Source organism: Microtus ochrogaster, unplaced genomic scaffold (assembly GCF_000317375.1).
Source record: "Microtus ochrogaster isolate Prairie Vole_2 unplaced genomic scaffold, MicOch1.0 UNK22, whole genome shotgun sequence".
NCBI lineage: Eukaryota > Metazoa > Chordata > Mammalia > Rodentia > Cricetidae > Microtus > Microtus ochrogaster.
The window spans coordinates 5,289,781-5,304,991 of NW_004949120.1; the positions used below are offsets into that span (position 1 = coordinate 5,289,781).

Consider the following 15,211-nt stretch of genomic DNA (forward strand, 5'->3'; position numbering starts at 1 on the left):
GCAAGAACGGTGGCTCCTACCACTGTTCCCAGTGGAATGCTGAGGTTGCTTACTGGGGTGTAGAGTTAGAAGCCAGCCTCATTTCCAGCCAACGTCACTGAATTTTTTTGATGGTTCTTTTTTTTCTGGTGTTTGCTCTTTTCTTACCTCTTCATCTACACATTTTTTCATCCCCATTATAATCTTAAAGCCCGCCATCATGTACGTGGTATTCTTAAATGACATCGTTTGGTTCGTGACTGCACTGAGGCAGTGTTGCACTTCAGGCATGAGGTTTCACCTAGTTTACAGAGCTCTCCATAAAGCGTTTGACTGTGGAACGTTTATATGCATTGACAGATCCAGTTAACTATGTGACTGGTAAACACTTGAAATGGCCAGCTAAGGGATTTTTAAATTTGTTTTATTTCATTGACTTTAATTCTCAACAGAAGGTAAAATAATGTTCATATAAAAATCTTGTTCATATATAGTATCATTCCTAAAGCCAGAGTAAGCACAGTCGCATGTTCATACACTGATGAATGAATAAACAAACATGGTGTATCTACACTGCCAAATATTATTTTGCAATAAAAAGGAATGCAGTACAACATATGATTGTTGACACCTCTTTGTTGAGTGTGCCAGAAGTTATTCAAAAGACAACATGTATGCTTTGATTTATATGAATTAAAATGTTCATAATTAGGACAGAGCTATAAAAGACAGAAGGTAGATGAGTGGTTGCATAGGTCTTCAGATCCAGAGTAAGGGGGAGGGAGTATAGCTGTCGTTTCTTTTGGAGCTGATGAGCGTGTTCTAGGAGTGATTGTGGTGGTTGCACAGCTACAAGTACACCAAAAGGTACTAAAGTGTATAGTTTGAGAGAATTAGTCTTTTGGTTTATATATTGTGGGCCTAAAGCAAGTGGTATTTGCCTGTAGCCTTGACTAATCGGATCATGTAATTTGTATTAAAACCACAACATGAACATTTTGTCTCTTTATAAACTAAACTCTGTATTCTGTCAATTTTCACACATATAGTTTTTATATTTAACATGTCTAAACTGATATCTTATAGATTTTTACCTCTATATATGGAACATAATGTCACAATGTGTAATAAGGGCACACTAGGTTTAATGGTATAGTAATAGTTTCCCATAGATTTCTATAAAAATCATCATTTCACAAGTGAGCCTAATGTCATTGGTATGTTGTTCACAATGGAGAGGTATCCAAAACTGAAGTTTGTTGCCAGCTTTATGCTCGATTTTAAAATACTACCCATATATGTAATTACTTACTGATGAAATGTTCTTTCTTACCTACTGTCTTCTTTTTAACTGCAGATATTTCAAAATGGGGGCTGGGGATTTAGGAATAGTTTCAGTAGCATTATCAATCAGAACAGTTGGCACTAAAACAGGGAACTGAGGTCATTGTACATTAGGGGACAAAGCAGAAGAGCTACAAATAGAAAACTAGAAGTTTCCAAAACTGACTCTGAGCCTAGTGTGATGTTCTGCTTATCATTTCAGTTTGTATTCAGTCTTAGGAATGAATGAAGTTATTCTGTTGTATTTCAAGCATGATAGACCTGGATAATAATTAACAAATGCTTGTTTTCATAGGTCGTGGTATTTACTCCAATATGCTGGGATTCCTTGGTGGAGTCTCCTGGGCAATGCTAGTTGCCAGAACTTGCCAACTGTATCCAAATGCAGCAGCTTCAACTTTAGTTCACAAGTTTTTTTTAGTTTTTTCCAAATGGTAAGCATATACTTTAACTAATTGTTAACTTATATAGATATGTTTTAAAAAAAAAAAAGTTAAAGAACTGTAGCCAGGCATAGTGGCTCATACCTGTAATCCTAGCAGATTTTTAGGTCTGTTCCTGCCTAGAGAACTTTAGGCAGGAATATTGCTATAAGTTTGAGGACAGTGGACTCCATATTCTGTTTTAGTAGTCCTGGCTGGAGAGAGAGAGACCCTGTTTCAAAAAGAAAAAAACCTATGCATATATATTTTGTTTTACCTTCATTAAAGCACTCGGGAGGCAGAAGCAGGTGGATCTCTGTGAGTTCAAGGCCAGCCTGGTCTACAAGAGCTAGTTCCAGGAACCAAAAGCTACGGAGAAAACCTGTCTCGAATATCCAAAAAAAAAAAAAGCTTTAAAACATATTTAATCTTTGAGAATGAGACATCCAGATTCATAGTATGACCAATATGACTTGTAATTTCCCTATGGTACAGTAGAACACCAAAACTTCTCTAATTTAATCTCCACTGACAGATATTTTCCTATCCTCCTCTCTACCTGCTCTCCTAGTCTCTGCCAGCTACTACTCTACTTTCACCTCTGTGAGATCAGCGTTTTTAGATTCCTTGTATGAGTGATCCTGAAGGATTTTCTGTGCCCTGTCTATTTCAGTTAATGACCTCCAGTACTACCTATGTTATCACAAGTGACATGATTTTGTCTCCCTACCCCGTCAGTGTTTTTGAAAGGGGTTTTACTCTGTAACCCAGGCTTGTATACAACTTTCATTCCACTTGTCTCAACTTTCTAAGTATTGAGTTCACAAATGAAATGTGTACCACCCCACTGAGTTTTGCTTCCTTCCTTTTTCTTTTTTGATTTTATTTTATGTATATGAGTGTATGTTTTACCTGCATGTGTATTTACCACTTGTGTGCCTGGTGCCTGTAGAGGTCAGAGGAGGGCATCAGATCCCCTGGAACAGGAAGTACAGACAATTGTGAGCCTTCCATGTAGATGCTGGGAATTGAGCCTGTGTCCTCTGGATGAGCAGCCAGTGCTCGTAATCCCTGTACCTCTTTCTAAAAAAATCAGTAAGCTGACTTGAGTTTGTAAATGGGAGCCTTATCTTAAGATCTTAAGACTGTAGAATCCCCATAGATTTTGGTTTAGTACAGTAAATTGGCCTAGTAAAATGGAGATGATAATCATAACTGCTTCATGCATGTGCTAGTATTTTCAACAAATGTTACTTATTGCTGTTATATCATCAGAATAAAAACTGTGAAAGCAGATGAGAAAAAAGAGACAAATTCAAGTACAAATTGCTTCTCACTAACGAAGGACTGTTGCCATTTCGGCAAATAAACAGATTCTTCCTCTTGTACTTTATACTTTGTCATTTGAAGATTGAGACAGTTTAGTACTTTTAATATTTTATATAGCATCTGAAGTGAGAGTCTGTTTGAATTAATTCACTTTACTTATGCTAGGGAATGGCCAAATCCTGTGCTGTTGAAGCAACCAGAAGAAAGCAACTTGAATTTGCCTGTCTGGGATCCTCGGGTATGAGAATTCACTAAGGAGAAGGAAGGGCCTTACTCTAAATCATAGTCTACTAAAGATTATCCCTTCTTCCTACACACCTTTCTTATGCAGCAAGAGCTCTTGTCTCCCCTTGCTGTGGATTTAATGTTGATCCAAATGTTATATTGTTAAAAGTTGCCCAAATATGACCAGATAAGTGGGTATATCAAAAACAGTATCATAACCCATCATAAAAAAACTGTTAAAAGTAGTTACTTATAATGAAGCACTGAAATATATAAAAATAATATTTTGCAGTACAGTTTAAAGCAGATTCATAATTCTCACATAGATTCTTTAATTTTGAAATTCCAATTTAGTAAGAGTAGGCATCCGTTTCTATATATAATTGAAGATAATGCCATTGTAGTTATTATATTTCTATAATTCTGAAAGACTTCCTTATATGATGCATCATTTGATAGATTTGCTGGGGAAAAATTAATTTCTGCAGAGCTTTGACAAACAGATATATCTATCTTCAGAAATAAATGCAGTTCAGTAGAATACCTTCCAAGAATTGAGGGAATTTCATATTAAATTTATATTTCATATTCTTCAGACTTTGGGGAAAATGAAGTGATGACTACTCAGTTAGGGGAACTATTATCCTGCTTCTGATTTTACAGGTAAATCCATCAGATAGATATCATCTTATGCCCATAATCACCCCTGCCTACCCACAACAGAATTCTACATATAATGTGTCTACATCTACTCGAACAGTAATGGTAGAAGAATTTAAACAAGGTAAATATGTTTGGCTCTCTTTTCCCTTACATATTACCAAACTTTTAGCTGACAATTTTATTCTACACTGGAGCTATTGATTGGCAATTAGAATTCTGTAACCCTTAATTCTTAGTAAAACTTCAAATGCTTTCCAAAATTTGAGCCAGTCCAGTTTGGTGGACTTTTGTGTTCTAAGAAACAACATAATGTCTTTACATTTCTAAGTCAAGCATTTGTGGGTTAGATGGTTTGGATGAAATACAAGAGCTGGTCATTTTTCAAAATTAGACTTAGTTTCTAAAAACCCTTTGTTTTTGTTTAGGTCTTGCAGTTACGGATGAAATTCTTCAAGGGAAATCAGACTGGTCCAAACTATTAGAGCCTCCAAATTTCTTTCAAAAATACAGGTATTTAAACATTGGTAAAAATGTCAACTTTTTGTCTTATTTTTGTGGGTTTTTTTATTGTTGTTGTTGTTTACCGTTTTTGTTTTAAAGGGGGCTAGGTTATACATGAGTGGGTATGCCTGCCATAGTGCTCACGTGGAGGGCAGAGGACAACTTGCAGGTGTTAGATCTGCATGGGTCTTAGAACTCATGTCATCAGGCCAGGTGACAAGCACCTTTACCTTCTAAACCATTTTGTTGGACCCTCATTCATTCATTCATTCATTCATTCAGGAGTCAGAGCCTCACTGTGTATTCCAGACTAGCCTGGAACATACTTACTATGTAACCCAGGTTGGCCTGGAACTTACAGTGATTCTCCTGCCTCATCCTCATGAGTGGTAGAGTTAGTTCTATGTGTGACCCAGCACATGTCCAATAAGAGTTTAAATGTAGAAAGCTAATTATGACAGATGACAGGTATTACTCAGATTTCTTAAGCAAGGTAGCAAATAGGCTAATAGAAACCCTACGTCATCACAGCGCCCTCATTCTAGTAGCCGCTAGTCCAGCATTTGTGACAGTTTTTAAAGTGAGTTAGTTTTTAATTGTGGGATCTATCGTTTTGTGAAAATAAAGTGTACTGTAACTTTTAGACACTCTGTATATGTTTTGTTCATTGGGAAGAAGAAAGAAAAATAGATAAAAAAATCAGATTAATGATGTTCTGACTTTTTTAATCCCTGATTATTGATGCAAATCCTTTATAGGCATTATATAGTATTGACTGCCAGTGCATCAACAGAAGAAAATCATCTCGAATGGTAAGACTTACGTTTCAAGTTCTCTTCTGCACTGTCTAATGATATCAGTAGTTTCATGGTGCTTTACACTTGCTTGGCTTTCATAGTCAGTATGTTTAGTGGTGACTGGTGTCCATGATGGAGACTCAGCATCAGCAGTGGTAGAAGGCTGTGGTGCAGATTGTACTTGCTCATTTTCAGAATCAGAATGCAGTGACGTTTAGAAGAATTCTGGTGCTCTGATGCCCAGCTACATCTTACTATTATTGTTCCCTCCAAAACTCAAAGGGGAAGACACTTTATGTATCTTTTTAACTTAGGAGAAGGTAGCACAAGTGTCATAATTTTAGTTTCTGCCAATAGTTTTGGTCAAGCTGCAGTATATATCTTTCTAGGACATCTAAATCCATCCCCTGTGCCCTCAGAATATTCACATTCCTGGGTCCACTGGGAAGAATTTGTGCTTCCAGTATTTTCTTCCAGTCTGACTTGTCACTTTAAGGGTTTTTATTTCTCTAATAATTACATTTTTTTATTGATGTAGTATTTAATTTGTCTAGATAAGGAATCCTGGAAACTATAGTTTATGGCAAAGTCAGCCTGCCGTTTGTTAGGAGACCTTTGTGGTGCACAGCCGTCCTTCCTTCATTAATTGTTGTTGACTACTGCTCTCGACTGTATGGTAAAGTAAATAGTTGCACAGACCATACAGCTCAAAAGCCTAAAAGATGGACTGTGTGGTGCTAGTAGAGAAATTTATTTCTCATTTAGGTAACAACACTGCAGTAACTCAGTTATAATAATCAGTTTTCGTAAGTGTTTGAAAATATTTAAAAGTATTCTTGAAATTATTCTGACTTATAGTCACTAATAAATACATAACATGTAGTCATATATCTTAAGAGAAAATTAAATTGTATAAATCTGGTGACACCTATATGTTTTTCTAATATCTGATTTAAATTTAGTGACCTTTTGAAATGCAAAATCCAGTATTTTGTGAAAATCAGTATGCTTATTTCAAGAATTATGTGCTTATGTTAGCTTTTCTTAGTTTATATTATTTAAAGTAATTTAGGGTTTACTCAAAGATATGAAAGTGGAAATGATTAAAGAATAAAAGTTTTAGTTTATACTCAAATCCTTACAATCTAGACTTAACCAGGCTATTTTTATAGTCAGAAATGCATTAAATTTAGGTCAGTTCTTCTATAAGCATAATTTGACATATGCTTGACTTATTATCATTATTATTATTAGTAGTAGTAGTAAGAGAGTCTGCTTGTGCCACAGCATGTATATGGATATCACTATTGACTTCCAGGACTCCAGTTCGGGTTGTCAGGCTTGCATGGCAAACACTTTGACCTGTTGAGCCATGTTGCTATACCAATTGGTATTTTTAAAAATCCCTACTAAAACACACAAAAAAATAAAAATTCCTACCATAATTGGACCTTATTTTTAAGTGAACATACAAAATTTGGTAGTTGATGTAGTACTTGGTTTACTTGAATATAGTTGTCAGATTTAATTTGAGTTCATAGAAATGTTGTTTGCCGCAGGGTTGGATTAGTGGAATCTAAAATCCGTGTGCTTGTTGGAAACTTGGAGCGTAATGAATTTATTACTCTTGCCCATGTGAATCCCCAGTCATTCCCAGGAAACAAAGAACATCATAAAGCGTAAGTTGCCCTTAAATAAAGGTCTTAAATAATGTTATTTGACATATTTATTGTTTTAGTGAGTTTTAAAATTGTCTACCAGACATTGATAGAGGAATGATATATGTGACCATGTATTATTATACAAGTACACACTGCAATAGTTATTAAATCTCAGCAAAAACTCCATAGTAGTGTTTGGAACATCTTTTAAATATATATTCAGTAAGTTCTTCTGGACTATTTAATTTTCTTTTAAAACAATACTAAACGACTACACCAATGTTCTGGATATAATTTTAAGAATTTGGCTACATCACTGAAATCTATTAATCAGGTAGAGAAATAGAAACTAAGTTTTAATTATCCAGTAGCATTTGCTAGGTTGAAAGAAAAAAAACTAATGAAAATTTTTTTCTTTATAGCAACAATTACGTATCAATGTGGTTCCTCGGAATAATTTTTCGGAGAGTAGAAAATGCAGAAAGTGTCAACATAGACTTGACATATGATATACAGTCATTTACTGATACAGGTAAGACATCATAATCATGGGGCGGTGATTCCCAGCCATGGCTGTAACTCAGTGCCATCTGTTTAGGGTCTATTTGGAGATACTTCTTAATTCCCAGTTTGGTTAAATCTGTAGAATATTGTAGAAACTGGTGCTGCTGTTTGGAAAAAGGAAAAGAATGATGAAACAATTTCTAAGATATAATAAGGGCACTCAGATAAATAATGGACAGAATGCTTCCATTCACTTTACAAAAGAGACATACTTAACTGCAGAGGATATTTCTGGCAGGATTTTTTTTTAAAGGCACTGCTGGTTGCTTCTTAGTCTGGGAACCAGCCACTGTGCCCAGGGGACAGGGAGTGAGACTCCCTAGGTACTCCTAAATCACTTAAACTTTGTAATCTCTTAATGTGCTTTCTGTTTGAAAATAAAACTAAACTCCACAGGTGACTTTCCTGTGTGTTTAGCCAGAGATTATAATCACAGTCATAAGAATGAATTGATTTTTATGCTTCTCATGTTAAATAATCATCATTAGTTACAGATTTGCTGAATATGTTCCAAGATCAATAGAAAAAACATTGTTCATCATATCTAGCCCCAGCGACACCTCTCCGTTATAGACTGGGCTAGTGTTGACTGGTGTAGTGTGTACATTCATGCTGTTAGTATTTTTGACACACAGGAGTTTTCTAAATTCCTTACAAAGTCCCCATGTTTATCATGGTAATGTAGACTCCTGTGCTTCACCTTCAGACTACAAAGTCACATTCTGAGGAACCAGAGACTCTGCAGTTTGGACAAGTACTCCTGATAATCATAAGAATCTCGAATGAAATTATGTATACAAATTAGGGATCAGTTGTCTCAAGAAGTAAAAAGCTGAGATGCTCATTTATTAGATTTTTTTAAAAATATTCTTTTCCACACGTCGACACTCTAGGTCCCACAGTATTAAATAATGTGCCACATTCCATAGCATTTGCAGTACAAAACAACCTTCCTGCCTGTCTTCAGTGAACTTAACATCTAATTGGCTGAACACAAAATACCTTAATTTGTGTGCTAATACAACTGGTCTTCACAAGTTTGGAAAAGTGCTGGAACAGAAGTCTAGAGCCACACGTCTCCTGATGCAGTCCAGGTGTTCCAGGCTCTCTGAAACTAGTTTTTCAGCCTATAAACTGAAGATAGACTTGCAGATGGTCTCCGATCTCCTGTGTTCTATATGTGATATGGGCTGTGATGATGAAGCAGTCTCAGGTAGAAGCAGGACTTGCACTGCACTTTGGATATTTGATATGATTATTGTCTTAGGTGGCTGCAGAGACAACTTAGAGGATCAGAGGGCTGGCTGCTCTCCCAGGGCCTAAGGCTGGGTTCCCCAGCACCCACGTGACGGCTTACAACTACTATCTCTAAGTCCAGTCCCAGGGAATACAGTACTTTCTTCTGACCTCTGCAGGCACCAGACATGCACATGCCACACAGACTTATATGAAGGCCAGAATACCCATATATATACATATATAAGAAGAAAAAGAATTACCTTAGACTCAGACAAGTAATTACAAGGAGTGATTGCTGTTTTGAAAAGAGCAAAGAACAAGATTTGGAAAAAACAATTTGCGATATATTTATTTTGTTAATGGGGGCTAATTATAAGAAAGCTTTTAGAAGATATACACATAGAAGCAGTCAGTTCTTACACAGTACTGTGACACAATGAAAGTCTTAGAATATTTGTTCCATGAGAGGATGTGTGTTTAGTGGGGGATAAGCGGTCTGTGCATTTAGAAAAGGAAAACAGCTTGCAGTTCAGAAAGGATTTCCCATTTAACATATTAACATTGTTACAGTGTACAGGCAGGCAAACAATATAAATATGTTAAAGGATGGAATGAAAATCGAAGCAACTCATGTAAAGAAAAAACAACTTCATCATTATTTACCTGCAGAGATTCTTCAAAAGAAGAAAAAGGTGGGTGTTAGTCCTGATTCTCTCTAGTATGCTTCCATTGAAAAGGTTGACCTTAACGGGGCGGTGGTGGCGCACACCTTTAATCCCAGCACTAGGGAAGCAGAGGCAGGTGGATCTTTGTGAGTTCGAGGCCAGCCTGGTCTACAAGAGCTAGTCCCAGGACAGGCTGCAAAGCTATAGGAAAAAACCCTGTCTCAAAAAACAACAACAATAACAAAAAACAGTTGATCTTGAAGCCAAATTAGAACTTTACATCTACACCTCCTCCAAACCTACTGGGAAAGATGGTGTAGCCAGTCAGTCTGAAATTCACCTTAAACCAGAGACAGGTTGCTTTTGTGTGCTTTAGAATATTGTCCTTTCCTTTTGAAACCCTAACAGTGTCTTTCTCTTCCATAGAGTCTTTCTGATGTAAGCCGGAGTTCAGGTGGCCTTCAGTCCAAAAGATCATCTCTGGATAGCAGCTGTCTGGATAGCTCCAGAGACACCGACAGTGGAACACCTTTTCCCTCGCCAGTGTCTACAAATAAGTCTTCAAACCCAGACAGCCCTGTGGGAGAAGCAGAGAGGTGTGTGTCCAAACATCCTTCTAGGCTGCTTTTGGAGGATGATGAGAACTTTCTGTACTTTTCCTAAAAGATCTGTTTGCATCGCTAAAAGAATTTTCTCTTACTCTCCTAGTAATCGATTCTTACTAGTTTAGGAGCACTTGGCGGTGTGTGCGGTGCTCCAGGAGTCACTCCGGGAGAAGGGCTTGGGGAGGGGTGCAGTGCAGATGAACGCACACGTTGTTCCACTTAGATTGTTCCCTCTTGACTTTCCTTGTTATTTGACTTCTCTGTTCTAGTGAGTAAGGTTGAAATACTAGAAAGAAATCATACTGAATGTTAAAGTGAGAGCTTTTAAAATCAGTAGTGGTAAGGTCAGTTAATAATAATAATTTTATTCTTTTACTAGGAATAGTACTGAGCCTGCGACTGTAGTTGTAGAGAAGCTACCCAGTGTCCCCCCAGCTCAAGGGCTGTCTATTCCAGTCATTGGTGCAAGTAGGTATCTAAACTTCAGTTGTTACAATTCTGCTACATAAATATTTGAGATCTAAAATTGCTTTTGTACTTTTCAGAGGTTGATCCTACAGCGAAAGCTGCATCCTCCCCATCTGTATGTACCATTCCTACTGTAGTAGGACGTAACGTTATTCCTAGAGTCACAACACCTCACAACCCTGTCCAGGGACAACCACATCTAAATGGACTCTCTAATATAAGTAAGAATGTTACACCCAAAAGATCCCATTCGCCACCTACAGATGGGACTTCAAAGAGGTTGAAAGACATAGAAAAGGTAAACTTACGACTTTAGTAGTGATTACTCCTCATTGATTTTTTTTTTTAAGTTGAAATAATAGTAAAGAAACTGACAGTTTTCCTTAACTATGTAAGTTTTCCACTGGGAGTTGTTCTGTTTGAAAAGAACATTTCGAAACCTTTAGGAACAATATTTGTTCATCTTATATTCAAATTACTCATATCTGAAAGTTTGCTTGATTGGTTTAAGTTTCTTATACAAAAGTTAAGGAGACAAATATAATTGTGCAATTTTTTTCTATTATATGGATCTTCTTAGCTTCCAGCAGATGATAACAAAATATTTTGTTAGAATCTGAATTGATTAAACCGAAAAGATTACTTAGGCTGCCGAAATTAAGGGTAGCAGTTGAGTTCAATATAATTTTAGTTGTAGTTAATTGAAGTCATTAAATTGTTGTCATTTTTGATGATCGATCAATTAGTCTCCCATTTTATATTGATTTGTATGGTCTTTGCAGATATATAATAGCGATTCATTTTTATTGTTTATGCCTTAGTTTATTCGACTTGAGTCAGCATTTAAAGACTCCCGTGCTGCCGAGGATAGGAAAAGAAAGCCAATGGTAACTATGTTAATACTGCACTCAGAATGGGAACTTGAAGAGCAACAGACTATGAAAGGCACCGTAGAAAGTACTTTAGAGTCATCAGTTTTTCATTATGATTTACTTTGAAGTAGGAATAAGTGTTGGAAATGGTAAGAAAATTTAAAATTGTGTTTTTAATCCTTTTATTTTTAGGATGCCATTGGTGGAGAATCTATGCCCATTCCAACTATTGATACATCACGGAAAAAGGTAATAGATGATAGGTAATAGTTCTATAGGTAAAAACAAGTAAAAAAAAAAAAAACTTAAGAAACTAAAACTAAATCCAAGTATTTAAACGACTGAGGCAGGAGGATTGCTTCAAGTTCAAAACTAGTCTAAGCAACAGAGTAAAACCATGTCTCAAAGAAAAAGAAAAACCTGGAACCAGAAGGCAGTATGATTATGTCCCTGTTCTTAGAGACCAGCAGTGTGGTTGGGGTCAGGACTGGGGATGACAGATAGTGTACAGTTCTGAGTGAACATTGCTCAGGAGTCTAGGAGAGGAAGCAGTTCGGAAGACTTGTGGCCTACTCAGATTTTGTCTGCTTTATTTCTCTGAATACTTGGTTCATGGCACAGGTTTCTTCTTAATGCCAAAGATAGCTTTTGTTATATACACTGCTTTCAGAATTTAAGTTATTAGAAATCAAATACGGTGAGCATGGAAAGCTAATGAGCAGGTGTTAGGAAGAAGCTTTGTTAGGTCCCAGGAAGCCCTGCCCTGAGTGTACAGAACAGATGGCTTCTTTCCAGCCCTCCACAGAGGAGCTACTTCCCTAGTCAGCTCTTACTGTGTCAGGACTTTTGGAACCAAAGTAATTTCTGTTACATAACTCACGCTGCAAGACTGCCTTACAAAAATATATACTAAATATGATAATGGATAGGAAATATTGGGGTCGATATTGAAATATAAAAGAGTGAATGGCAGAGTATGTTATAAAATATTTCAAGCACAGCTAGTGGTGATGGTACATGCTTTAATCCCAGCGCTCAGGAGTTAGGCAGGTAAATGTCTGAAATACCAGGAAAGCCAGAGCTACATGGAGAGACCTGTGTCAAAAACAAGCAAAAACAAAAACCATTCAAGTATAAGTGAGTAGAAGTGTATAATGTCTGAAGTTTGTTATGCTATATAAATCTTCATTGTCCTATTTTCTGTTTCTATGTCTGAACTTTTTACTAATTCATTTGCTTAGTTTTGGTGCTGGGGGTTGAACTCAGAACCTCATGCCTGCCACACAAGTGGTCTGCCACTGACCACATCCTCTGCGTTTAACTGTGGCCAAGCTTTACATTGTTTCTGTCACACGGTACAAGAGCTAACGGAGGGAGGTGGCTCTCGGTGCCAGATCTTCCTGTAGAGTGCTCACGTTTACTTCACAGTCATAAGGCTTTCCTCTTTAGTCACCCTGCACTTCTGTTGCTCAGCGTCATTGCCCGGCGTCAAGGACGGTGGAGTTCGCTCTACATTTCTCAGTGGTGACTGAGTTAATAAAGTCCTCTTCTCCAGAGCCCTCCCACATTGCTGCCACTTGTACTTTCTCTACTCTTCTGCTTCTCACTTTTCACTTTTAAAAGACCTGAGAGCAAAAAAGTACTTAGAATGAATGGAAAAAGAGCTACTGTGTGCACCTGTGAACGTCAGGGTATAGGGCTGTGGAGAGAAAGTTCAAGTAGCGTTGGATGGCTGATTGTTAGATGAATGAGCCCTTATAGGTGGGGTGTACATGCCTGTGTGTACATTCACACTTTTTTGTCTCCCTTTCAACAGAGACTACCCAGTAAAGAACTGCCAGATTCATCGTCTCCAGTTCCAGCAAGCAACATCCGCGTCATCAAAAACTCCATCCGACTGACTCTCAACCGGTAATCGCAGTGGTAATAGCTGTGCCTCTTCACTTAGTGACCATGCAGTCACACAGTGGCGTAGATGGCGTGACAGTCCAGTCAACAGCCTCATGACCTTGGAGTGGTTTTTGAACTCTCACATTTGACCTTGAGATGCTGTAGCATTCTCACTGATTGCTACCCACGCCCTCTGAGGATCACCTGCTAGTAAATGTCACCTGCAGTATTATGGCTTTGCATTTTGAGGTTTTACTGCCTTAACTTTTGATGTTTGTTTCTTTGTCATGGGAACCAGTTCTTGGCCACTTGGACTTTGATGAAACCAGCCCTGAACTGTGTGTGTGTGTTTGTTTGTTTGGGTTTTTTGTTTGTTTGGTTGGTTTTTTGTTGTTGTTGTTTAAGTCTTACGTTGTAATCATTGTATAGAGCTGAAAAAGTTAAAAAAAAAAAACCTGTCTTGTAATTTCCAAATGTTTGTATGTTTACTTTAGCATTGAAGCCACTTTGTGAAGTTATTGAATGTGAGATATGTTTCTGCTTCTTTCTTTGTGCAGATGTCTATTTTGTTAATTTATTTTTTTCAGATTGGCACATAAATATTTAAACTATTTTTTGTGCTTTTGTCCACATGTTGCATAGTTTCCAGGGAGGACTGACTAGTCCAGTGACTACACAAGAGTTGGGCACCATAAATTCTCAGTATTTTGCCTCCCATGGAGGTCTTCAAAATGCATCTTTATTAAAAATCAGACTGTAACCAGGATACTGAAAGTCAGTATATGAATGGTGAAATTGTTACATGTCTTACTATCTCATGACATTCTTGTTAGCTGATTGGTATTTTTTACAAAGGAAGAATTCATCCCACCATCAATGATAAGATACATTTAAGTATGGCAGACTTGTATTTTTGAAGTATAAAATTAACTCAGCATGGTAATCCCTCGCCATAGCCTCCAGCAGTCTCTTCATGGGTTAGGCATGCAGAATAAGCAGTGGGTTTTATTGAAACCTCAAAGCATTTTTGAATGACATTGTTACCAACCATTAATTGGCTCAGGACCTTTGTAGTTTTATTTAACTATATGAGTTGTCTTTTTTTACACTGCTTTTTTCAGTGCATTTCTTAATATTTTTTAAGTTTCATGAATGCATGCTCAGTTTATTAAAAGTCCACAACCATGTAATTCTTGTAATCTGTTGACTCCGTGTTTTGTAAATGAAGTCGTATGTATTTTCAGAGTATTTTTGTATGTACTGTAAGATATCATCTTTTCAAAGAGAAACTTTAAAACCGTTACTGTCTGTCTTTAATTTTTTGAATAGGCTTAATTAATATATTTAAAATGAAACTCAGCATAGCCAGGAAGTCTTGAGCTCTCACTCAGCTGTGCAGTAGGCCAGAGGGGGCAATACATTGGAGTAGTGCAGGGTTCACAAGACACATGGGAGAAAGAACAGCCTGTTTTCACGTACACCAGCTTTACACCTTTACATTGAGACTGTCGTGGTGTTGTGCCCTCCCTGCCCGTTCTGATTTTAGGGCTGTGCCGCTCCCATGTTCTGTGTCAAAGGCCAGGGGTTGTGGCTTCTTTGGCAGTGCTATTTTCATAGTTAACCTCTTCCTAAATTGAAATGTTTGGGATTTGTTCTACAAATATGCAAAACTGAATGATTATGAAAGGACTGATGGGTGTTGGTGGCACACACCTTTAATCCCAGCACTCGGGATCTCTGTGAGTTTGAGGCCAGCCCGGTCTACAGAGCTAGTTCCAGGACAGGTCCCAAAGCTACAGAGAAACCCTGTCTCGAAAAACCAAACACACACATACACACAGGACTGACATCTGACCTTGAACCTAGAAAAATTATTTGAATTATTTAATGGGCGATTTAAATCTTATTCCAGGAAGGAACAGCCTGGCCCCTGGCAGTATAGTAGGTTTTTTTTCTTAGATTAAGGGTCCATTCAGCATGGTCAGTG

General features: G+C 37.4%; 1 protein-coding gene across 3 annotated transcripts in view; it reads left to right on the forward strand.

Annotated features, from left to right (window-relative positions):
- Positions 1 to 14,943, forward strand: part of Papolg (poly(A) polymerase gamma) — a 30,206-nt gene extending 15,263 nt beyond the window's left edge. The window contains exons 9-22 of one of the 3 annotated variants that reach the window (XM_026789567.1): positions 1,619 to 1,757; positions 3,240 to 3,312; positions 3,963 to 4,083; positions 4,388 to 4,472; positions 5,222 to 5,275; positions 6,820 to 6,939; positions 7,344 to 7,453; positions 9,295 to 9,416; positions 9,816 to 9,985; positions 10,374 to 10,462; positions 10,540 to 10,760; positions 11,284 to 11,419; positions 11,527 to 11,583; positions 13,151 to 14,943. In XM_026789567.1, the coding sequence (XP_026645368.1) occupies positions 1,619 to 1,757; positions 3,240 to 3,312; positions 3,963 to 4,083; positions 4,388 to 4,472; positions 5,222 to 5,275; positions 6,820 to 6,939; positions 7,344 to 7,453; positions 9,295 to 9,416; positions 9,816 to 9,985; positions 10,374 to 10,462; positions 10,540 to 10,760; positions 11,284 to 11,419; positions 11,527 to 11,567 (1,481 nt within the window). In that variant the 3' untranslated portion in view covers positions 11,568 to 11,583; positions 13,151 to 14,943. The remainder of the gene's footprint in view (positions 1 to 1,618; positions 1,758 to 3,239; positions 3,313 to 3,962; positions 4,084 to 4,387; positions 4,473 to 5,221; positions 5,276 to 6,819; positions 6,940 to 7,343; positions 7,454 to 9,294; positions 9,417 to 9,815; positions 9,986 to 10,373; positions 10,463 to 10,539; positions 10,761 to 11,283; positions 11,420 to 11,526; positions 11,584 to 13,150) is intronic. The other 2 variants (XM_005367739.2, XM_026789568.1) reach the window with 2 other exon arrangements.
- Positions 14,944 to 15,211: the final 268 nt, after the last annotated feature.